Source organism: Balaenoptera physalus, assembly GCF_965194825.1.
Source record: "Balaenoptera physalus genome assembly, chromosome: 4".
In the NCBI taxonomy this organism is placed as follows: domain Eukaryota; kingdom Metazoa; phylum Chordata; class Mammalia; order Artiodactyla; family Balaenopteridae; genus Balaenoptera; species Balaenoptera physalus.
Window position 1 is genome coordinate 93637205 of NC_138891.1, and position 26175 is coordinate 93663379.

A 26175-nucleotide genomic window follows, 5' to 3' on the forward strand; every position below is an offset into this window, starting at 1 on the left:
GAATCTTCATTGGTCAACTGGATTTTCATTATAAACCACTGTTAGATGATTTGTGAGGTTGATACCATATGTATTATTTCATGACTCTAATAATCTTTAAACATCATCTAAATCATTTTTAAAGTAATCTTGGTACTTTGTCTAATCATTGTTTTAAAACTCAAGACAACACAATGATGACTTTTTCCCTGAATTAGATTCTTCTATGGAACAAAGTGACCTAACTAGAATAGAGAAGTAGTGACAACAAGATGGCTTTCCCTACCAACACTTGCACTGCTGGCCAGACCTGTCATTGCAAAGACACCCGGCTATCCCTGCAGGATGTACTAACCGCTTTTACTTAATCTCCAGCAATCTCACCCAAACTGTTTAGAATGGCTGACATTTAGGCACTACGTGCCTTTTAAAAATCTACCTAACCATTGAAAAAAAATCAAATAATTGAATTCAGACTACTGACTGCGAAAAATAAGGGGACACAGGTGAAATCACTCCAAGCCATGTCCCCAGTCTTGGTAATATAGTCACAGTGAGCTGAAGACAAAACATGATCAGCCTGATTTCGGGGATATGTCTTTCCTATTATAGAAATTACAGGCCCAGCTGAAATGAGCATAATGAACACACTGTATTTTCTCCCAGTGAAAGTCAATGAACAATGAAGATCTTTTTTCTACAACTTACTTTGATTTCTTCATGTACAGCCAATAGACGACACCAGCAACTAGGGCGGCGAGGAGGAGACCAACAACGATTCCCACAATTAGTTTTGCCTGGTCATTCACCTTTTCTTTGTTTTCATCTACAACAAAAAAGAAAAGCCCATGCAATTACAGACAATGCCAAGCATTTGTGAAAATAAGTCAATCTAGTTATTATTTCTTTTTTTTTTTTTTTTTTTTTAGTCACTCAGTTTCCAGAGGCACTGGTTTGTTGTTTTTGTTTTTAATTTTTATTTATTTATTTATTTATTTTTGGCTGTGTTGGGTCTTCGTTTCTGTGCGAGGGCTTTCTCTAGTTGTGGCAAGTGGGGGCCACTCTTCATCGCGGTGCGTGGGCCTCTCACTATCGCGGCCTCTCTTATTGCGGAGCACAGGCTCCAGTCGCGCAGGCTCAATAGGTGTGGCTCACGGGCCTAGTTGCTCCGCGGCATGTGGGATCCTCCCAGACCAGGGCTCGAACCCGTGTCCCCTGCATTGGCAGGCAGACTCTCAGCCACTGCGCCAACAGGGAAGCCCCAAGTTATTATTTCTTATTAGAAATGACTGAGGCTCAAGAGTAACATGCAAACTTGTGCTTTTAAAGGATTAAAATTTTAGCATTCTTACTCTCTTGTCTCATTTGCTATTTTAATTCAAGGCAAAATTGTGACAGCTAAGAAAATTACTTAGACAATGACACTTCATAAATCTTGAGCGGATAGTCAAGGAAGAAGAGTCGGCAGCATAGTACCTACCACTTATCTCGTCTGCCTCATCGTGTTCTGGAATACTTACTGAAATGAAAAATGTTAATATGAAATTAAAAACAAAATTTGTTGATATATGAAAGTCACCTTTACCATTATAGTATGATGTAAAAATACTCAAAGATAAAATATCTATTCTACAGCTAAGGGTAGAAAAAAATTTACATTTAATAGAGTGTGAACTTCCCTACAAAGAAATTCATCTTGTTTTAAAGAAAGGAGAGTAGTTAAAACTGCAAAGGTATTAATCTACCATAGATAACTTCACAACTGACAAGCTATAGTATTGATCTGAAATCCATATTAATTTCCCCACTACCTACCACCTTTTAATAGGACTTCTTTTTTAAGAGAAACGAGTTGCAGTGTATGAAATCTTCAATGTAGTGTTTCTCAACTTTTTTCCAATTTTCTCAATGGAGGAGAATTCATTTTCATCCTCTAGCGTCAGGGATTTGCCACTAGAGACATTCTCAAAGTGGTAGGGGTGGAGGTTAAAACTGGGGACGTCTCAGAGGTGAAGGGGCAATATATGTGATGCTTGTAAAAGCCCTCCAAATGACTCTGATAGTGCCGTGCTCCTGGCCCATTTTAAGGATTGTCACTGTGGTGGATTATCATCTAATATTAGACTAAATAAATATTCTTCTATGCACATGGGCTTGCATCAGAACTTCCAGTGATGTTTGTTAAAATGCAGATTCCTAGACCCCTCCTCATACATACTATATTGGAATTTCAGGAGGTGCTCATTGAATTTGAAAATGACGGTATTAGATGTTGATCAAACGACTGCAAGGTCTAGAAAACCACTATTCAATGGGTTAGAATAAAAAGAGAGACTTGTGTTCAGGAAGAAAGGATAAGTTCTCTTTTTAGGTAGGACAAATCAATACTCACTGAATTGAATTCAGAGAAGTCAGTGCTCCTATTTTAGAGTTATATTCGTTTGGTTCTTTTCTCCTGTCAGTCCAAAAGGCTTTTAAATTCCAGTCATATTCTGTTAAGGACCATTATCTTTAGATAATTATTTTCTCCTAGCTCCAGCTAATTCCTAGCCAGTATATCTCTATCCTGCTAATGTCACATACAGGATTCCAACTGACTGAAGAATGAAGGTTTGGAGAGTCAGTTAGCATCTTGTACAGAACTGAGCCTCATTCTAAGCCAGCCCTGATTTAAGACTGACATGGCAAAAAAAAGAATTACAGAGTTGAAGATGAGAGATAATTTCAAATTAAATAAAGAAGCTGCTACTGGTATGTATCCATTACCTTGATTTCAGCATTGACAGATTTTTTTTTCACTTTCTCTGAGATAATCTCATTTGTTTGTTTTTGTAACCTATGATTCAAATATGATATTCAAAAGCATCAATTTTTGAAACTAGATTTCAGGAATTCTGATATCAGTTTTACTACCAACTTGCTGAATGACTTTAAGCATGTGGCATCCCTGTGCAAAATAAGAATAGGATAAATACTACAAAGAATTGAAGTGCAAAATAATAGATTAAGGGGAATTAAAAATTTACCAAAATTAAAATTGTTACAGAAATGTTTTCAGATAATCTTTGAATTATCTGTACTCTGAACACAAAACATGGATTAAGTAAGAGCAACTTAGTCCTTATCCTCTGTTGATCTTGGAAATATTCCTGTACAAGATAAAGTCTCTGACCCGTAAAACATGAAATGATTTAACTGTCAAGACAAGGATTGTACAAGAATGGACACCAGAAAAAAAAAAAAAGAACCTTATGATGATGATACTAAATGCAAAATAAATAAATAAAACTTACCATAATGCAGCACAGGAAGATGGAATTGAAGATTTTAAACTAATGAAGAATAACTTCAAATTTTCTTACATTTTTAATGCCAGAAATGAAATACTCACTAGCAGAGACATTCAAGGAGTTTACTGTTCTCTCCAGCTGGTTTTCTGCTGTGCAAGTTAATGTAACATTCTCTTCAGGGGAAATGATAATTTTACTATAATACCTGCCATTGATATAAGGAGATTCCTCTGTCTGGAAAAAGAAAAGGAAAATGGATTTAGAAATGGAAATGAATTAAAAACATGGGAAAGAGTAATGTTGAATGAAATGGGATAGGTGTGGTGTTCTGTCGTGTTATCTGGCGTTCAAGGGTACATGTAAGGTCATAGATGAGACCAGTTCAGGTTTATAACCACAGCATGGAGGAAAAAGAGTAGCAAATCCATACCTGGGTTTCTGTTTATGCTTCTATTATTAATTCTAATAATTAAACTCTTCTTTTTCAATAGATGCTCAGGTTAGTCAATATTTTGACATGATAGTACCTGTCTCAAAATAATTAGTTAGAGATTAACTCATCACCAATTTTCTCCTAATAAACATGAATTTAATTCTATTTGTAAACTATGTCATTGTTCTTCACTACAGGGTTGAATCCCTTTATCTTAAGCCGTGATATCTTAAGTGCATATGTATGCATGATTTTCTCATGGGAAAAAAAGACTATTTTTTCCTCAATTTTCTTGAGTTAAATACAGAGGATAGGTTATTTTTTCAGTGACTGGTAAGTTCATTTGGTTTTTGTGAGGTATTAATGAGGATCATCACTGCCATTTAATTCCTTCAAACATAAGAGAAAATTCACTTTAATCTCTTCCCCAGGACATGACTCCTAAGTCCAACTGCACTAAAGCAAGCATGTACTTGTATTCTTTTCTGAGACATATTATACACACCACATCCTGTATTGTTCTCTATGTGTTTTCTCCTCAACTACATCGTAAAGGACTTGAGAACAGGAGAGAGCTTCATGCTTAGAGACATCATGGAGCCCCTGGGGCACAAGTAACAGTAGTTGTAAAATAATAGATTCACCATGTGATTGAGGAGGGAACAAATAAAGAATTATGGATAGATCAGCACAAACCTAGGACAAGAAAAATAACATATCATCTAGTGGGCCAGAATCAGTCCTTCTCCTTGACAGTGAAGAATGGCATTATTTTTATCCTCAGAGTAAGTGCACCTGCTTTTTTTCTACTTCCCACTAGTATTTTTCACATAACTTTCTCACTGAGTCTTTGTTTTTATTATGTTTATCTCTACAATACATTTGCTTTTTTCTAGGATGGCCTTTTAAATCTTTGTATCTTTTTATTCATCAAATATTTACCAGATGCTTATTTTTCTATTTTCTTTGTTTGCATTACCCAGTACCAAAAGTTATTTTTGCTGTAATTATTACTAAATTGAACTAGAGAGCAAAAAAGAATAGAAGAGAAACAGTCGTTTTTTATGCCAAAAAATAGATGTGTACATTGTCAGCAATTCAGGTCTTTTTTCTGAAATCAAGAGCCTTTTTGTCCTCCTCAGGCATGTTCTCTTGCTTGTGTGTCCGCATCACACTTAACCAAATCAGGAGGCATTTGCTTGTGTCCACTCCTTTGGGGACCTTCCATGCTTGAGTTATGCAAATTTATATCCATCACCCATAGGTGAAAGAGCCAAAATTCACCTTGCTCTGCAAAACTACATTGCATAAGCTGGACCAGCAGCCCAACTTCCCCAGAGAGAGAAAGAATGGACATTTTAACTTTATATTGAAACTCTGGTTTATGCATGTCTTCTCAGATTTCAGCTGGGTCTGAAGCTGGGAAGAAGGCAGCACAGAAGATTCAAACAATCAAATGGCACATCTGGGTATTCCTGAGGAGTCTTTAGGTGGCTGCACTGAGAAGAGGGACTGTCTTAGAGAAAATGGAATTAACAAGTATGTCAGTAACTCAAGCTGACTGGCAATTTAATGGAATTACAGCTCTGAACTGTTAGTGATAGACCATATTCTCATCTTTTTGTGTGTGTGTGTGTGTCAAAGAAAATTAATGGTAGTGTTCATAAGTTCTTAGCCCTTTACTACTACAAACTAAAATGGTGTGACAAAGGTACAAATATTACTGTTTATTTTATGAATACTTTATGAATACTTTTGTTCAGCAGGAACCAACCTAGACACTATATATTTAGCTAGCCTTACTCTGGCCCTGGCACACACAAATCAGACCATATGTTCACAGTATACTATGTTCTTCACCACAACCCAGGGCCCAGTTTCAAGAAGAAATAACCCTCAATGTGCATAAGTAAGCAAAGTAAAAGTGAGGCCACTTATACTCAGATGTGGAAGTTCATGGTGCAGGAAAGCATATACCTTAGTGCTTTAATCACCCAAGTTTCAGGAATTAATGACCATGGAACAACACTTAATTTATTTCCTTTTAAAAACAGATATTGACCACAACAAAATGATTCTTCCATTCTCCATGGCCCTATGATTTTAAATTTCTCTTTGAGTTATGGTCTTCCTTTGGGAAAATTAAGAAGTTAGCAAAAGCTTCTTCTGAAAATATACTGCAAATTTCATGTTGATAACAAGCTAGCCTACAGTTTAGGTACCTAAATAAAACCCCACATTGGACCAAGTTCAGCACATAACAAGAAGACAAATACTTGCTTGGTTTATGACGCTTCCGCTGCCAGTAATTGTCCACTGTATAGCTGGCTTCGGAAAACCTTCCACGTGGCAGATTATTGTTTTAGACAGTCCACTGGGATCAGTTTTCTTTGTCATTTTGATCTGAGGTTTTCCTAAAATGTCATTACACTTAAAATAAGATGTTGAACTGAGATCATAAAAGAAAGATATATTAAATTCTCAAAGAAAAATTTAAATTGGTGCTCACGTATTTTATTACCTTCTACAATCAGAGTCAATGACTCTCTTTTCTTTAGTCCTTCAACCTCTTGCAGAGCAGTCTCACAGACATAGTTTCCAGCATCTTGATAATGGAGACTAGAAAATGATGGGCTAGATCGAAGCCTGATGTTATCCTGATTAAATAAAAAGTTAATTACGTCACATGGCACAATTATAACTCTCCATGTATTTATTACATAATAATGAAGCCCAAAATTATACTTCTGGGTCTAATGAAAATGAAAGCTTCTTTTTTTAACTTCAAATTCTTTCAAAAATAGATTTCGTTTTTCCTCTGTACTTTTAGAGTTAGACATATCAGAGTTTCACTTCAGACTCTTCCATTTACTGAATTTATAATTTGGAACAAATTCATAAACTTCTGGGACTTGGTTTCCTTATTTGTAAAATGGGGTAGTAATCTTACCATATTGAATTGTTATGAGGACTTAATTATATGCATAATATAATGTGTTTACATTAAGGAGAATTCTCGGTTGATAGTAGCTACTCCTTAGAGTAAATGTAGATGAATTTGAATTGACAGATATTGGAGACTTGTGCTACATAATCAATGATGGATATAAATACCTGGAAGTCATTTTATAGGAGACAGTTTTCAAGACAGGGGATCCATTACACAGCCATGGCAATTATGACAAAAATGATTTTTAAAGAAACTTTTAATAACAGATTACTATCCTAATTCCTATGAACAAAGGAAATGCAACATTTAATTTTGAAAATCATTTTATATACAGAAAATAATGCCATTTACCAGAAATAGAAATGCTCCTAAGAAGACAACTAAACACAATCTTAAGATTATGTGGTATTTGTTCACTACAAATTTTTTTCCATTTCCATCAACTAACCAATGGCCAGGCAATATTGATCAGCACTACTGACATGACGTATTTAATCAACAGCAGTGACTGCAGCTGACGTGGAAACTGGTTTGGCCAAGTAAACTTAGTTTCTCCAGTCCTGTAGTAAAACATACTATGAGTGTTCATATGCCTAGAACTTGTCTAGTCCTTTGACCATTAACTACTACAAATACCTCATGTTAAATATGCATTTTAACTATCTGAGTAAATAAGAAGTTGTGATGAGGTTGTGTTTAAAAGAAAGTGAAATAAGAAACTGAGCTTTAAGAGTAAGATAACAAGTAACAGAGGATCCGGCATGAAAAGAGATAAGAAAGCAATAGAAAATAATTAACATTTTCATCAAGAAGAAACTCTAGCAATAAATTTCCCACAATTTTTTTACAAAGATTATTCTTGCCAACCCCTATTTTAAGTGGTTTGTATGTGTTTTGTGAACACATCACTGGTTAAGTGCTTCTGTTATATGCCATGTTCTGGTAATAAATGGGCTGGGTGTTCAGATACACTAGCCAAGGATTCGAGTGGAGGGAACATAGTTACAACCTTTCCCTTTGGTGATAACCTTGTCTCAGATCACCCGTTACCAATTCTACTTTCTCACTCTAAAAAGATAATAGCAATGTTTGGGTCCCCAGGTAATGGCCTACATTTCAGACAATTACAAGAATATAAGCACTCAGGAAATACAGACAAAGCTCCTCATATGTTCCAGGTGTTCTACTATGGCTCAGGGGTGAAAAGAGATCTCTGCCTTCAAGGAGCTACTAATTCATGGAACCCACATTCAGACACTTAAGGTCAGTTTCAGCAGAAAGGCAGAAGGTTATTTGACTAGAGTGCAGTATTTATGCTGGGTAAGGCCTGAGCTCAAGTCTCCACTCTGTCACCTGTGGCTCTCTGATTTCTCTTGCCTCAACTTCTTTTGAATAATGTGGGGAAATAATCATTTCCCTACATATTTCACATGGTTGTTGTAAACACACAGTTTATGATGTTGTGGATTAAAACACATTGAAAGTTGTTAATCCCTAAAGTATATAACTGTATACGTGTGTGTATCCATGTGCATGTGTGTATGTGTATAATTACTCAGTAGATACACATAATTAAATTAATGCCCCAAACTAAGTTTCAGAGCATCAATTATGGATGCCATAGTGATGCTGAGTACCTCTAAAAGTTTACTGTGGTATGATTTGTATTATATAGAGAGAAACATGAGTATGAGTGTGGGTGTATAAACATATTACCCATGAATATATAAGAGAAGCCTAAAAAGGAATCAGTTCAAACAGTGGAATATTACCAAGGAATATTACTTACTTTCATCCATACCACAGTTGCGTTCCTACTAGCAGATATTGTGCATGACACAGGCAGAGCATCGCCAATCTGCTTGGTCACTTCCCCACTTGGGTTTAAGGACAAATCCAAATCTGTGAAGCAGAAAATATGCTTGAAATGCAACTCCAGAAAGTAAGACAGTCAAAATATTTTTTGAGAAAAAAATGGATGAAAGAAAAAAAAATCCTCTAACTGCACTTGAAATTCAGAAGTGATTTATGTGACTGAAATAACTGAACTGTAGCATAATCAGTCTAGCTTTTCAAGCCAGCTTTGAGATCAGTTTGGACACGCGAACGGTCAATTTAATTGATTATGCATTTATTTGCAGTTAACACGATTGATGTTTTGACTGCATGTAAGTGTTCACCTGGGGTCTATCACCTTAAGAAAAAAATTCTTAAATCACTTCTGGAAGAAAATAAAGAAAGATGATGACTAGGTAAATATTATAAAAAGAGTTGATAAGGCACACCATGGGAAAATCAAGTATATTTAGACAGCAGGTGATAAACCAAAATACCATTAGGTGTCTAAGTGTTTCTTCAGAGTGAATTGACTATAATGGTTAGATATTTTTCAAAAATGCTATCCCGTTTCTCATGCAGTTGAAATTTTAAATAAGATTTATTATTAGGTACACTGTCAGCAGATACCATTTTTTAAAAACAGAGTATAAATACATCTAAGGAAGTAAAATCTTCCAGATGGAAAGTAATTTCTATAAAAATCTTACTGTCATAGTATGATCTGAATGAGGAAAATCCAGTTCAATAGAACATTTATTGTACAACTACTATGTTCCAAGCACTGACAAGAGATACTGAGATGAATAATGAGCTTACAATTTACAATTTGAGGTAGAGGTAATATGCACTCAACTATGTGATGACACTACACGGCAGCATGAAATCAGCACCTAGTGGCAAACGTGCGATAGATTAGGAGCTCAAGAAATATTTGCTGAAAAACTAGAGTAAGGGCTACAGACAGAGGTACAAGAGAAGACTTATGGGAGTATGGAGAATAGAACCAACTTGGCTTTCAAAGCAGTAATAAAGGCTTTGCATGGAGGCAGTATCTGTTTGTGGCCCCTGATGGTTGAGAAGGGCTTTGAGCGGAGCCCAAAGGTTTCACAGTGGTGAGTAAACTGGTATGAATGGTTATAATACATGGAAGGTAAACCTATACAAGTAATTAAGGCCAAACTAAGGACTGTGCTTGCCATACTAAGAGTTGGGACTTTATACTATGGCAGTGGGGATTTGCTATTGCATCCTGTGCTTCTCCTTGGTTTTACATGTTATAATTGTAATTTGTTGACTGTTTACAGCATTGTTTTTAATACTTGTTTCGCCTGCTAGGCTGTAAGCATATTTGGGGTAGGGACCATGACTTGAGTTGCCACTGTGTATCCACAGTGTCTGCCACATTGTAGGCCCTCAAAAACTATTGTTGAATGAATGAAGGGAAGAAGCGTGTTTCTCATTAATATTAAAATAGGCATTATCACATAGAAAAGTGGAGTTTCCTCAGAATATTTGGTTGAATTATATTTAGAAGAAAATTCAATTCAGGGCAAGTTAAAGCTTTTCTTAGCTGGACAGTTAACTTGCCAGCGAGAAGATAAAAGAAGTGATTTTAAAGGATGATGATGGACTTTGAAAGCTTGGATGAAGAATGTATATGTGTGTGAATTGGCAGAGGACTAGTAGATGCTTCATCAGCAACTAGAGATCTGTGGGCTAAAAGCCTGAGGAGAGGTCTGTTCCGCTAATATGCGCAAGTACTGGTTGGTGCTTCTCTATGTACTCCCTTTAGTCATCTATGGAAAGGAAACAAATCTTTTTTGAAAGCAAACAATTTAGAATAAATGGGCAAAACTAAGATTTTTATGTTTTCATGTAATTTAGAGTAAAATCTTGATTTACTTGCGATGCTATTTTAGCTTTTTCTTTTTAATAGATTTTATTGGAGTATAATTGCTTCACGATACTGTGTTAGTATCTGCCGTACAACAACGTGAATCATCAGCCATATGCATACATATATCCCCATATCCCCTCCCTCTTGCGCCTCCCTCCCACCCTCCCTATCCCACCCCTCTAGGTCGTAGCAAAACACCGAGCTGATCTCCCTGTGCTATGCTGCTGCTTCCCACTAGCTAACTATTTTACATTTGGTAGTGTATATATGTCGATGCTACTCTCACTTCGCCCCAGCTTCCCATGTCCTACCCCCCACGACGTTCCATGTCCTCAAGTCCATTTTCTATGTCTACGTCTTTATTCCTGCCCTGCCACTAGGTTCATCAGTACCATTTTTTTTTTTTTTTTTTAGCTTCCATATATATATGTTAGCATACGGTATTTTAGCTTTTCAGAGCAACACAGGCCTTAAAGCCCAGTGTTAAAGCCTACCTTCCAAAACCAAAATGTATTTAAATCCAATTAAATGCACTGAAATTCAATTAAACTGTTACATGCTTTTGTTTAATTTCTTTTTAATCGCAGCTGATCATTGAGGTATTATGTAGCTGCAGCACAGCCTTTTGCCTACTCCTTCTGCCATCTATCCTTCTCTGCCTGATATACAGGTGATATAAATGAGAGTTCTCTTTCTTTAGCGTCCTGAGTAGCTAGCATCTCTTAAACATAAGCAGATTGTACCATCACTAAGCACTGGAGATTATTGGTTATTGGCCCAAAGATTTCATGAACAATGATATCAGAAAGTTATTCCACAGGCAATTTTATCTGTTGGCTATATTCCCTCACTTCACTTCTTTTCCCCTATGGAACAAACTGGATAAATGTCCTCAGAGAAAAAGTAGCACAGTTGTTATCCTGAGAGGTCACTGCTTTCTCTCTAACTAGCCCCTGATGGCAGACACACTCAGATATGTTCAACATGAAAATGGAGCAAACAGAGAAGTAGCTTAGCTGTGAATATTTCTTAACAGTCCACTGTAACCATAGGGCTCCCCAGGGTGTGCTCCCAACATCAGACACTCAAAAGCAACCATCTGGTTACTCTATTCCCCGATGTACCTCCTTCAAACTTCTAGCTCCTATCGTACGTGTTTTCCAAGCGTTATGGGTAGAGTAATAGATTTAGAACCATTTCCTCAGAACAGTTTCTAACAACTCTTTCAATTCTGAAACAAAGAAACACTCATATTCAATGGGATTGTAGTGGATCATGTCTAGAGAAACCTTACTGTAATGGATCATGTCTAGAGGTGCTGTTGGGTGCAAAGGACTTATTAGAAAATTTGGCTTATATTTCCAAGCAAGACTGACATTTGCCCAAAGCACTCTGTGTATTCTAGTGTCACCAGGGAGCAGTTCAAATTAGTTTCCCATTTCTACAATGCATAGGGTACATCAATAATACAGACTGTCAGGAACTACAAAATGAAGAACTCAAGTGAAGTGTCTGTTTTCTATGTATATTTATTTTTTTTCTATCTACTGGAGTATAAAAGTGGGTTAAAAGTTCTGGGTGATTTCGAAGTGGTTCTGTTTCTAGAAAATTTCTGTTGCTTGGGCTTGGGTGTTAAGAGTACTCTGTAATTTAAAAAAGATACTTAATCTACACTTTTCTTGGCCAAATGCAAACCTTGTAAACTTCGAGAATATCCAAATATTTTCTTAAAATATAAAATAATTTATTTCTTTAAGATGCATGTGAATATTTTATTAATACCACAAACTGAAGACATTTAGAAAGAAGATGGAGGTTTATCACTGCCAAAAGTTGCAATTATTAGATCCATTCAAGATTTCAGTATTGTAGGGCAAATCTGGACCAAAGTTGGGTTCACGCTAATGCTCTTTAGTAAGTCTGTTGAAACCACATTATTTAAGAAAAATATAGCTGCAATTTATTTGAAGAGATAGCAAAGTTAGACTACGAGAGGCCTTTAAAGTGAAGCTGGTAATGAAGAATAAGGTGACTTACAGTGAACTGTGATGGCTGTTGAAGCAATCATGCTTTTTTTGTCTATCAGGGAGCATTTATAGTCTCCTGTTGCATTGCGCCTCACATCTGCCAATGTGTAAGTATTTGAACTTCGTATTCCTTCAGGCTGTCCCTTTTGATAGAGGCAAAATGTCAGATGATTACACTTGGTAGCTACAATAAGAACAGTTATATTTCTTGATTAAAATGACATTTTCTCAGATAAGAAAAAAAAAGGAAATGTATTTCTTCGATTGGACAAATGAGAGTAGAGTTTGTATTATCTGAATCCTGGAAAAATAATTGGTAATTTGGTTCTAAGGAAATTGAGAAGCTAATTTACATTGTATTGATGACATCTATTTTATTGACAGCATGGCTTGTGTTTGTTAAGGCAGATTTAAAAAAATGTTTAATATTTTATTTTTACATTTATCCCTTGCTTAATCTGACAAAAAGATTTGAGGCAGCTTAAAAGAAAACATAACATATAATCCAAATTAGGAAGGAAGGAAGGGAGGGAGGGAGGAAGGAAGAAGGGGAGGGAGGAAGAAAGAAAGAGAGGGGAAAAGAAATTTTAAAAAGAGAAAAGAAAAAGAAAAGAATTAATAACTAAGAATTAAAAAAATATATAGATGAATTAGGAGTATATAGTAACAAAAAAGATAATTGTTGTTAAAACTAAGACACAAATTTGGCTGTCATCCCTGAAAATCAAGGTAGAAACATAAGTAGTTTCAAATTTTCATTTGTGTTTTAGACAAAAACAATATGTCAGTTTATTAAGATAAACAGAATTTCCTGTCAACATTTAAGTAGAAAGGAAATCACTTATACTTGTCTTCTGAGTAATATAGTGGATGACACTCTTAAACATTACTGAACAATGCAGTGGGTGACATTTGTGAACAGATCCCTGAAGTAAATGCAGTACAGAGTTGTATATGGCTTCTCCCAATGGAAGGTTATGTCAAACGCAAACCTGGGAAGGCTGTGGGAGAGCAAGCAAGTGTCTTCAGACAGAGCTCTCTCCTAGTCTGGCTCCATAGTGTCTAGAACACATCCAAATTATCCTCTAGACATCATTTCTTTCAGCTGTGATACTGATAAAAGTTGAGAAAATGGCTGTTTAAGACCACATACAATGGCAAGATACAGCCCATTGCTTTATTCTATCAAGCTAAATATAATGTGCAACACAAGTGTCCCTATATCAGAAATTCAGGGACGTGTTCAGGAATGCACTGTGTATAGATTTAGAATCCACATCAGACCATTTGCTGTCATCATCCTTCATTTTATATTTGTTTGCTTCTGAAGAGCAGATTCTTATAGTTTATTTGGATAATGAGACCTTGAGTTTCTACCATTACGGTTTCCTATGATCAGATTTTTTACTCTTTGTCCTGATTTCCCTTAACACTGAATTAAAAAAAGGCAAGAGCACTGGCAGATGCCAAAAAAACTTTTAAAGGACATTCCACAGGTGTCCCTTGACTCCAAGAATAACATCCTTTCCTCACTTAAGCTGCCCAAGAATATACAATTCTTAATTTCAGCCAGCTGCCAAACAACAGGACAGAATGATAGTGGTCTCGCTCAAGTAATAATCCTGAAGCACTTACTGGTAAGTAAAACAAAAACTCCTCAGGAGGAGGGTTACCATTTCCCAAGCATTTAAGAGTGATGTTGTCCCCTTCTTTGATGGCATTTTTTGATGGCAGCACTTGTATTGTCACCTGCTCTGTAGGATCTGCAAGAGTCACAGACACAAGTTAACCATTTCATCAAGTACCAAATTACTCAGTACATACAATGAAAATGACTAAATTATACACAATTTTCTCAAGAAGCTAGTAATGGTAATTGCTTAAATGTATCTTTTTATAGAAGGATTGAAGTTAATAGCTACTTGCTATAACAAGTACTAATCTTGGTTAGAGCAAACTACAAAGAGACCCTGTTATATAAAAATCAATTTCTTCTTAGCAAAATGTCTTTACCTGAGGTAGGAATGACCATAATTATTTTATGTGTAAAAGACCAGTAGGAACAATCTCACTGTATAATCTCATTATAAGGACATTTAACTATATTATATGTATCTTACAGTTTGGAAAGACTGGAGCAGCTAGCAAAGGAGCTAAAACTATTAGCCGCCCCCCCCAGTCTTATTACACAATAATACCTTATATTAAATAAAAAGGTACATGAGCCAAACAATACCAGCAAGATTTTTGGCATGCTGGAGAGTAGATCTGCTTTCAAAAAGATAAATCCATGAACTGAGGGAGACCCTTAACACAATCAACAGAACTGTGAATGTATTGTAATTTTTTTCTGTTCATTGGAGCCAAGATGCAACTTTCATTCCATTTCGGTCATTTTTATGGTGAAAATAGGGCTAAAGGGTATTCTTTAGTTGAGGCTACTGCTCAACAGTAGAATGCTAAAGAAATTAAAAGCTGAATACACAGTGGACCATACCCAGCTAACAGGAAAGAAAAGGAGGTGGTGTTGGCAGTTATAAATGACCCACTTTCTAATGTATCCACTTGTTATGTAGCTGATGATACAATGAACAATGAATTTTGAAATCATATAATGCAAAGGTTTATTTTAGAGAACCTCTTCCACAAGGCTTAATAACTACTGAGGCATGTATCTGTATTTCCAAACCGGCAGCACTAAAAATTATCTATGAAGACTTATTTTGCTATTAGCTAATGAAGTGAGACGAATAAGTGGTAGATTTTGAGGCTTTTTTCCATCTCTTGCAGTCATTTACTTACCTTTCTAAGATTAAAGTGCAGGGAAAACAACCTGAAGGATTGTTATAGATTGCTTCTCTGACTTTTTCCCATGCTTGGGCATCTCTGAATATTTGCCCAGAATGTTCTGAGGCTAAACAAAGATTGGTTTAATATACTTGTTCATTTTTCTGAATTTGCCTGAGGTAAGTTCCCTGACCAGCAGTTCTCAGTTAAGTCAGAAAGTAAATAAAGTTTGTCCCGCACTGGCCTTCCATTTCTAGGCCTCCCTCACTCGTTTGCATGGCCCTTCTCTGCCTAGCTTGGTCTGTAGCACGTCACTGCAGCACATCTCTGACCAAAGCTGATGCCAGAACAGCTAGGAATCATAATCGATCTGACTTCATGCTTTATTTTAAAACCCCCCTTCTCTGTGTCCCCTTTTCAATAGGCTCTGCTCTGTACTAGGGAGTTGAAGAACTACACTGAGATCAGAGGGTTAACGTAACACATTTGAGTTTTAACAGTAGCCTTCTGGTTGCCCACTAATGTGCGTCCCACAAAATTAATGATCTCTTGCTCTCCTTTTGACTTTCAGTTTGACTCTATTAGTAAATCATCAGTCTGCCAGTTACTCTGGCTTTCTCCTTTGCCCTCTCTTATCCACTCAATCACCCAGTCTTAATGATTAATCCTTATACTTTGCATCTGATTCTCCCCTTCTATTCCCACCAACACTTCTCTAGCACAGGCTGTAATTAATCTACACCTGAAACACTGCCTTCAAACTTCATTTGGTCCTTCACCGTGAGCCTTTCTCTTTTCTACATCTTTATATATATATATATATATATATTCTCTAAATAAGTTTTTGAAGTAGTGCTTTGAATATTACAATGATATTTAAAATTCTTCACACATTCCCAATATGTAAAAATTGAAATAAAAATTTCTTAACCTGGTATCCACAATTGCCCTGAACTTAGTTCAGGTAAGACTCATATCTCACTACTCCATAAATACCCTTACATAATAATCAAAAGAGTCTACTCAAATTTCTTTCTCCCTTCTCTCCATTTATCCTCTGTCCACTCATTTATTCACTCATTTGGCTAATATTTGTTTTGTGCAGGCACAAAGTGCAAGAGTTACAAAGTCAAAAACAGCAATTCCCTGTCCTCAATGAACTTTCAGTTTATTTATGATGACACCAAACTTATCAATTAAGACTGTGACAGCACAAAAACTGCCTAAGATGCATAAGCATAGTAATCACTAGTAGCTTACAGATCTGCCAGACTGGGAAGCTTCCTGTAGGAATTGACCCTGGAGCTGGGTTTTGAAGAATAAGGAGGTGTTTGCTGGATAATAAAGGTAAGATAGTGACAGCATATGGATAGGAATGTACATAGTATTCTACAGGAGGAATCTGGAAAATAGAACAGACTACAGAAAGTAGTTAAATGATGAAGGTTGAGACAGGTCAGGACCATGGCTACAGGGGACTCAAGGCATTTTGAAATTGGGAGTTTAAAGATTAACCTGAGAGATCTGGGGAGTCGCTGAAGAGTTTTCATCACAGTAGTGACATGTTCACATTTGTGTTTTAGAAAGATATTTCTGGCAGCAGCTTGCAGGGCAGTTTGGCGTGAACAGACAGGAATACTATTTTGGAAGTTGTTACAAAAATACCAGCAATGAGGAATGGTGGCATAATCTTAGGCAGTGTCAGAAGGCAGAATCAGACACATACAAAGATGAAAGAGCTAGATTCTATAAAACTTCATTACTGACTGGATAGGGTAAAGGAGTGGACCAGTGCGTCTTTCTCAGGCTTCCTCAAGGTGAATTGATCAAATTTCTTTTTCTTGAATATACTCTTCTGTACTTTCCATTTAGCTCCTCCTTCTCTAAAGTCATCCTAGAGCAGTGGCTCTCCAGACGTGGTCCTCAGATGATTATCATTAGCATCACCAAGGAACTTGTTAGAAATGCAAAGTATTGGGCCCCTCCCCACAACTACTGGATAAGAAGCTATAGAGCCAGGTCCTGTAACTGGTTTACTAACAAGTCCTCCAGGTGATTCTGATGCATATCCTGAAGTTTGGGAATCACTGTCCTTGGGAACCTGAGCTTTCAGGACTGTCCACTAAGTCCCTGTGGCACTTACCACTTGCAACTTTGCATTGACAATTTCCTTCTTATGTACATGTCTTACTTACCTATTGGAATAGTAAACCCCTTGAATGTCAGGACTATATATTAAACACTTTCGGGTCTTTGCCATGAAGCCCAGCACTGCATACATTGTGCCTTCTCAAAAGCTGTGCCCAGTGCTTTCCACACAGCCAACCACAGTAAAATCATTTCCTTCTTCCTCATCCAAGGACTTTTCTGCCCATCTATCTGCCCATGCCTGACACTCACATACATTTCTGTTCTTTCTTAAGCCAATTTCCCAATCCTTTTCACTCATCTTGATGTTCTTTCCTATCTTGTACTCCTGTACTTACACCAAGATAGTTTATTTCCAACTGAATATCTTTGAACAGACAGAGTTCTGCTTCCATATACAGAAATAATAGTTTGATTTTAGATAAGCTGCACATGATGAAATCCTCTCAATTCTTGCTTTTAAATCAAGTTGAAATTTATTTACAAAGTTTAAGGCAAAACAACCCATTATGGTTAGGGCATGTGGAACTTCAGTTCTGTTCTTCTATAAGGTTCTGCACTTCATGGAGCCAAAATTAAAATGTAGCTGAGATAAAACTCTTTGAAGGTTCAGTGGGCATTTCTACCCTTTCTCTCAAATAGACGTAGAAGTACTGGGTTATTCTACAACATAAGGCAGTATTATGAGAATTTCTGATTCACTAAAAAGTAATAATAAAGTTTTCTTGCATCTTTCCCCAAAATATATCTCTAGTCTGTGCTTATGAAGTAATAATGATTATATAGTAATCATGATGATAGTACTTAATAACGAGCATTTAATGTGCTACATATATTGTGCTATTTTAGATTTTTGATTTTACTTAATCTCCATAATAACACCATGAGTTAGGTATTACATTAATATTTTTCCTATTTCAAAATAGGAAAACTGAGACCTAGAGTAGTTACGCTTCTTTTCTAGAAATACAAAATAACAGCACTGGGACTGGACTGCCAGCATCTTTGCTCTTAATCATATTATCTTGGCTCCTGTCTTACAGGAAAGAGCACAGCATTGGAGAAAAGGACTCTAATCCACTTGCCACAGCTAAGTTAGGGCAAGTCTCTAGGTCTCACTTTACTGCTAGTTAAAATAATGGACTTAGATCAGATGATCAAGAAAGTTCCTTTGTAGTCTAATATTCAAATCTATTAAGTTAACCAAAACATGTTGGAATTCAAAATCCTATTTAACTTTTATGCAATTGATCTCATTATTAAAATATATTTCTTTACTAAAATGGAAATTCCATATCTAGAAAACCAATCAGTCATAACCTTCTATTCATCTGTCATTCATTCAGAAAACCATCAGATGGCATTCTGAACTCCTACAAAATCCAGGGCTGTGCGTCAGGGCTGAGGACTACCAGAAGAAATCAGACTAAGTCAGAGATCTTGTGTTTAAGGAACTTAGTGTCTAGCGGAATACAGAAGAGATGATTATAAATAACAAAGTAGAGAGTGAAAGATATCATAGATGGGTAAGCATTTATTCTATAGGTCTTGCAAAGAGGAAGAGATTATTTGGGTACCATGGAATGGGGATGGGGGTTTGGAAGTAAATTCCAAAGAGCTTTTGGATTGGGACTTAAAATAGCATTGGAATATTTTTTCTAATACATAAAAATTGCATAATTATTTATTGAGTTACTTACAGTAAATATCAAAGACTGCTTGTTCAGAGTAAACTGTTTTCTGGCCGGATGGTCCATAATATGTCACAGAACAGGTGAATGGCATTTGAATGTCAGCCTTGGTTGTCTTGTACTCCAGGGATGAAGTCATGATATAGAGCTGAGTCACTGGGTCCATTTGCTTTTTAAAAATTATGACCACCGCTGAAGAAAATAAAGAACACTAATGGTAGGATCTTTCATCAGAAAATCACAGTCCTTAATTAACTGTCACAGCAACTTTGAGAAGTGGTTTTGTCCTTCTTACTGTATTTAACAGGAGGGAAAATTGACATGTAGTGAGGTAGATGTCTTTTCAAAAACATGAATCAGAGACATGGACAGAAACAGAATCCTGGAATTCTATCTCCCACTCACTTTAATTAACTTTTAGAACATGCCATATAGAGAAATAATTTTCTCTGCTCTTGATTCTTCTGCACAAGGTCTAAAATGATGTTTTAAAAATCCCTTCTGATTTAATGGATACTTAAAGTAACAAAGTATAGAGTCATAGATCAAAAGAGGGCAATGCATTTAGACTCAGGATAGTCTAAGGAATGCTTAGACAAGAGAAAGGCAAAACATGTCATCTGAATTTATTGCCCACTTCTTACCCACCTCCTTCAAGGGGTTGCAGAACTTTTCCATTCCTGTACCACGTGATGTTGCCATCCGGATAACTGTCTTTTGAAATGCACTCACCCAACTGCAAAATAAAGAGGAAATATCACAACCTTGGTTGCATCAGTGGTTGTCCATTTGAAAGCCCCAAACTCCTCAAGGGATGCAGAGTTACTCCAACGATTTCCTGACCCATTCATTTTCCAAGCCTTGACTAAGGACTGAATGAATGCACTCTTGTATAAAAACAATGTTTTGTGCTTAAAATTATGGTCTTGCCCATTTTAAAATGTGCAATAGATGCTGCCACCATTAATAAAATCACATTCATTTAAAAGCATTACCCGATTCATTTTGACAGTATTCAGTTTTAACATTAACTAAATAACATAACTATATTAACATTGGCTATTACCATGGTTCATAGATCTGTGTATTCAAGAATCATTAATGGTGTTAAAATGAGGCTGCCTCTCCAGCTTCATGCTACGTTTATTTCAGATGACATATACTTACCACGATCTATAATCCCCACCACTTTACTTCACATGCGTTCTTAATATTTAGTGTTGTACTATGCAGTCAAATTCAATCTGATTCAAAGAATTCTGAACTTGCTTCTTCCCCCAGCCAAGGAAAATTTGGCTATTTTAGTTAGTGAAAATGAGATTATGAATCAAGTGATGTGCTCATATATGGAACCCCAGTTTTGTCCCTCCTTCAATACAGACTTCCTTCAAACCTCTGCTACTGTAATTGTTTAAATCTGATCTTATCCCTTAACTTCAACTTTTCAATAGTTTAATTTGTCAATAAGATAGAGACCAAACACTATACATGACAGAAGGCTTGTCATAATCCAGCTTCTCTTTAACTCTCGAGATTTATCTCTTACTGCACTCTCTTGCCCACTGGCTGAGCACCCAAAATTCCAGTAACGCAAATAATGTGTTTCCCAAACATGCCATTTTCTTTAACATGGTATTATTTCATATTGTTGGAAAGCCCTTTTTACCTTTGGTCTGGAGAAAATCTACTCATGTGTCATTTCTTCATTAAACATCCATTTCGTTCAAACAAGAAAGACTTACGCCTTTTTTTACTCTCATCTCCCTCTCCTCCCTTCAGAAATGACCACGCCTTCCTCTGTGTCTCCTCTCTACCTTGTGCAGACTTTCTGACTGGCACCTGGAACACTGTCAGCTCCACAGAGCAAAGTCTATCTTATTTGTCCTGGCATCTGAGGCCAGGAGAAGGCATTCAATGCTAGGCTTAGGAAAGGCAATTAATCAAAAACAAGTTCTTACCTTTTTAAGCTTCTCTGTTTCAAGAAACGGGGCTTTGCTTACAATTTCGGGTTTAGATGGTTGCTCTAAAGTTAAGTAGAGAAAGATTTTAAGTGCATGTGGGAGAAGGAAATGAACATTTGTGATTCGGTTTATAGAAAAATAATTCATTTACTCAAAGTAGAAAAATAAGCAACAAAATAAAAAATAGATTTCCCATATATTCTGTAATTAAGAAATCTGGTTAGTTTACCCCTTCCAAATATTTGCTTTATTATATTAAATATTATTTTAAGTGCTTATTATTCCTGTGAATAAAATATTGCTAATGTTTTCAGGATGCTTTATAAACAGTGAGTACGGTTTAGATTGTAAACAGAGGTTAATATACTAAAGAGGATATGTTATCTGCAATTGATTACCATGTGCACTTTCTACTTAATAATTTCCATCTCCTTAGAGGAAAACTTGAGTCCATATGAATCTGAATCACAGGGGTGCTTATTTAAAATGCAGATTTCTGAGCGCTACCTGGCCTACTAAATCAGCATATCTGGGGAAAATCCTATAAACCTACTTTTTAAACAAGTTCCATTGGGGATTCTTAGGCACAGTGGAGTTTAAGAATCACTGCTCTAAAATCATGGGAAATGCAAAGTGGCTAAGGGATGTAGAAGCCCAAGTTTCCTGTGTATCTCACACCTTATCTTTTAAATGAAGTTATATTATGAAACTATAAATGTGAGAAAATCTTTCAAATTTGGAACATGAGATAATGGACAGAAGCGTTTTAAATATAGGAAGTTCGGTAAGCATAAATTCTAATAGAGGCTTCGGGAAAAATTGATTACAAATTGCAGCAAGAAGATATTATTTAAACTTATTTTATTCTTAGCTATTAGTTATCTATCATTGATGGATTTTTAAACTTTTTAATTAGCTCTAACAATTAGTCTATAGAAAATGGGTATTTCCTCATTGTCATTGATTTTTGTGAGTCTCATGGAGAACTATTCTATTTTCAAATAAATAGACAAATAAAAACAACCAGCTATTCTCTCATCCATAGTCTTATTGTCTACCATCTCTACACTTTTAATTTTGATTACCAAACTAAACTAAATTGCTTTTGTATAATTATTACTCAATTTGGAATTCAGTTATCAGACATGTTACCTACCCAGACCATTATAGAAAACAAGGATGAAGACAAAAAGTCTTTGGAACAGCAAGATGGGTATCACCAAGATTGTATGCAAAAATAACGTAAGCTTCTTCAGGTTAATATCTTGAGTTAATTTTCCCTTTGCAATTGTTTTATATTAGAAATTAGAATAATTAATAATAATAGTGAATCTGCCTATCTGTTGAGCTTACACTTTAATTATAAGAGGCCTATTTACTATTAATTCTAGAAGTATAATTCTCTTGATACAATTTTCTGAAGAGTGATTATCTATATTCTAAATGCACAGATTGGAAAGAAAATATAAGAAAGATTAAAAAAAATGGAAAAAAGAAACATAGAAAAATAGAAAAGCATAACAGACAATTACATTAACACAAAGAAGAAGTGACACCTGGCTACCTGATTGTTAGGAATATGACCAAAAATATAAAAAACTGACAAAATATAAAAAACTGATCCAGCAATTTCACTCCTGGCATATATTCAAAGAAAAGAAAAACTCTAATTCATAAAGATTCATGTACCCCTATGTTTTTAGCAGCATTATTTACAATACACAAGATACAGAAGAAACCTAAGTGTCCATCACACATAAAGATGTTACATGTGTGTATACACACATGCACACACACACACACACACACCTAATGGAATACTAGTCAGCCATATAAAAGACTGAAATTTTGCCATTTGCAACAACATGAATGGACCTGGAGGGTATTTATGCTTAGTGAAAGAAGTCTGACAGAAAAAGACAAATACTGTATGTTATCACTAATATGTGGAATATAAAAAATAAAACGAATGAATATAACAAAACAGAAATACATTCACTGATATATAGAACAAACTAGTGGTTACCAGTGGGGAAAGGAAAAGGGGTAGGGACAAGATATGTGCAGGGGGTTAAGAGGTAAAAATCACCATGTACAAAAATTAATAAGTAACAGGGATATATTGTGAAACACAGGGAAATATAGCCATTATTTTGTAATAACTTTAAATGGAGTATAATCTATAAAAATATTGAATCACTGCTGTACACCTGAAACTAATATAATATTGTAAATCAAGTATACTTCAATTAAAAAAATTTTTTCAATTAGAAAAAATAAATTATAAAAATCAAAACAACATAAATAGCAATTCCTGGGAAACATGTGGTAGGGGATTAAAGCCTTCTCCAATACAAATCAGTAAGTCTTGGTTTTACCACTATTTTAATGTAACATCATTAATGTTCATAATTACAACTCTGAGTTATTGATAAAACCTTAAAAAAAAAACAAAACCTTAAATTATGTTCAGAATTCAATGTTTTATGGCAAACGTCTAATACCTTTGAGAGAGGGCTGCATCCAAAATATTTAAACAGAACAAAAATCTTGGAGCTTGAGTAAGTGTAAGTTCTCTGGGAACTAAAATCAGTTATTCAGTGACACCTCTCTGAAAGCTCAAGAGAGGTAAGATATTAAATTAATTTTTGTGGTTGATCAAGTGTCAAGATTAACAAGAAAAAAAGAGCAAATAGTTTTTTGTTTCCTCAGTACTATCTATGCCTGGAATATATACAGAGATTTGAAAAATCCTCCAAAAAATTAGGCTCTTAATAGAAAATGAGGATGGGCAGTTTTGTTAAGTTGTACTAATTTCTAGTTCACCAAAATCAGATACCAATTCAGTTGGAACATACTTCCTCTAATGTCAAATATATTCCTCTACTTTGACTTATAAACCCCATATAACCATAAATACCGATGTGTTACAATTGTTGGTCTTTTCCACATGGCCATGTGTGCTTTGTTTCCATAAACACTTTCTAAAATTTATTCTTATTTCAATAAAATAAAACTGCAGCAAACCCAGGAAAACCTGATGAAAGTATGCTTAAAATTTAGTCCTCTTTGTACTATTATTCACTTTTCCATTTAGAAGAGAGAGTCACAGTGGGTATTGAGAAAGTAATGGTAATACCTATTGCATTTCTCTGAGTTATTTTCTCAAACTTTTGTTTCAAACCCTCTATATCAAATACATATTTTGTATGTAACTTTCTCTTATATTAGCTTGTAACAATCGATGAGTATTAGAAGACCATAAAAGAGGATGTGTACTATTTTAGCAAAATTGCATATTGGTTCCAAAGTGTTTTAAAAAAACTTTATGTGAATTATGTCTTAATATGATTCAAGGATTCATAACTAAGTATAGAATTGAAAGGAAAAGTCATACCACAAATTTATTTGCATTAGTAAAATAATTTTGTCAAGAGTTTCACAGCCAGGTGAGGATGGAGTGATGAATGCAAAACTGCTCTATATCACCCAAATGCATGAGTGTTATTCTCAAAATCCTCACACAGAGGATGGCTCAGTTTGATATGGGAGGAGAGCAAGAAAAGGCAGGTGCACTGGTTACATTGAGTCAAGGGTGCTTCTCTCAGTACTTTGTCAGCAATCAACTCTTGATATACTTTAAGTAGATCACTGTGAGCATGAAATCGTTTATTTTCCTTATGAGATGGGAAAAGGTATTTTTTATATTTAAAGAATCAAAATGAAATATACAGTGTAGATCTCATTTGTTAAAAAGGTATTTTCTGCTTCCTTCATTCTGAAAAAATAAAAATGACTTGCAGTTGAAAGTTGAATAACTTTCACAGGGAGGGTGGGAGGAGGGATGCTCAGTTTTGATAAAATATTGAGAACAGTGTCCCAATGAAAGCTCAAATAACACTGTGATGTCAACCATCACTAGGAGAGCTGGTTGGTCCAGGTGAAAGTCACAGGAACAGTCTTCCTTTTAATACCACACACACCAGTGCAGAAGATTAGGCTGGATTGTGGTTTTCAAATGCTTTTTAGTACTCAAGCCCTTCTCCCTTTTTTCCCCCTGAACAAAATATCATGAAAAAGCTTCGAAATATTGAGTGGGCGAATTATAGCTAATCAAGTAGAAGCAGCTAGCTCCTCACCCTCCTCAGCCCTATTCATTAGCACGTCAAGAGGATCCTAGGAACAGAGTGGGAAAACCACTGCCTAATCCAAAGTACTCATTTACTGATGAGGAGGGAATTGAAGCCCCTGCCCTGACTGGTGAAGTCACTTGCCCAAGGTCAGAAATTAGCAGCAGATCTAACAAAGCCAGATCTCCTGATGACCAGTTCAGTGATTTTTCCATTATATCACTGACAGCCATTTGGCTCTCTGGGCAAGCATTCAACCTCTAAGATCTACTCTTGCTAAGGGATGGTTTTATTAACTTCAAATGTGCGTTAAATGCAAACTGTTTGACTATGATGCCATTCAACGACTAACCAACCAACCAAACAAAAATGCCTCATTAGTGGTGACAAAGCATGGGACTTACTTGGATCTGGTCTGCTTTATGGGCATGATTTCTTGCATCTGAGATATAGCTTAAAACTGAATAAACAAACCTACATCAGAAGTAATAAAGTCATCAGTCATGACCTCTAGTTTGAATAAAAACAGTTTGTGCTCGTCAGGAGGACACTGCAGCAAACTGATCTGGGATTAGGTCACGTTAACCACACTCATTCTGTGGTACACAGTGCATGTTGCTAGGTGCTAGGCGACTCGACAGAAGGAAACAGAGGACTGATTGATGAGCCTAGTAACTCTTAAGTGACTGCAATATATACATGTGTAGAATGAAAGCCTCCATGTCACAGCTGCCATTTGCTTCACAAATAACGATCCAAAGTCAATTCATTATTTTTAAAGAAGCAAAGCCCTTATATGCTCTTGCAAACTCTTTCTTCATCATGAGCTGTGCTGTTTATTTAATTGGACTTGGAGGGTCCCACAGTTTCTAGTATAAAACCCCATTTTCAAAAGTGTGTAACTTGTCTATTTAAATTCTCTCTGGCCCAGAGCCTGGAATGCAAATTCTGTTTCTGAGAATCACTTTGTTTTCAACAACATTCAAAAGAGAAAGGGGTAGGGGGAGCTGATGGTATGCAGGGTGTGAGTGTGTTTTTATAAC

At 35.8% G+C, this 26175-nt stretch overlaps 1 protein-coding gene across 4 annotated transcripts in view; it reads right to left on the reverse strand.

Annotated features, from left to right (window-relative positions):
- The window catches only part of ALCAM (activated leukocyte cell adhesion molecule), a 201438-nt gene that overhangs the window by 26626 nt on the left and 148637 nt on the right, over positions 1 to 26175 (reverse strand). Inside the window, exons 4-14 of one of the 4 annotated variants that reach the window (XM_082460441.1) lie at positions 21000 to 21064; positions 19690 to 19777; positions 19051 to 19233; positions 14051 to 14178; positions 12426 to 12558; positions 8442 to 8554; positions 6224 to 6359; positions 5979 to 6116; positions 3371 to 3499; positions 1460 to 1498; positions 688 to 805 (exon numbers count right to left, since the gene is read on the reverse strand). In XM_082460441.1, coding sequence (XP_082316567.1) covers positions 688 to 805; positions 1460 to 1498; positions 3371 to 3499; positions 5979 to 6116; positions 6224 to 6359; positions 8442 to 8554; positions 12426 to 12558; positions 14051 to 14178; positions 19051 to 19233; positions 19690 to 19777; positions 21000 to 21064 — 1270 coding nt within the window. Of the gene's footprint in view, positions 1 to 687; positions 806 to 1459; positions 1499 to 3370; positions 3504 to 5978; positions 6117 to 6223; positions 6360 to 8441; positions 8555 to 12425; positions 12559 to 14050; positions 14179 to 19050; positions 19234 to 19689; positions 19778 to 20999; positions 21065 to 26175 lie in introns of all 4 variants that reach the window. The other 3 variants (XM_082460440.1, XM_082460443.1, XM_082460442.1) reach the window with 3 other exon arrangements.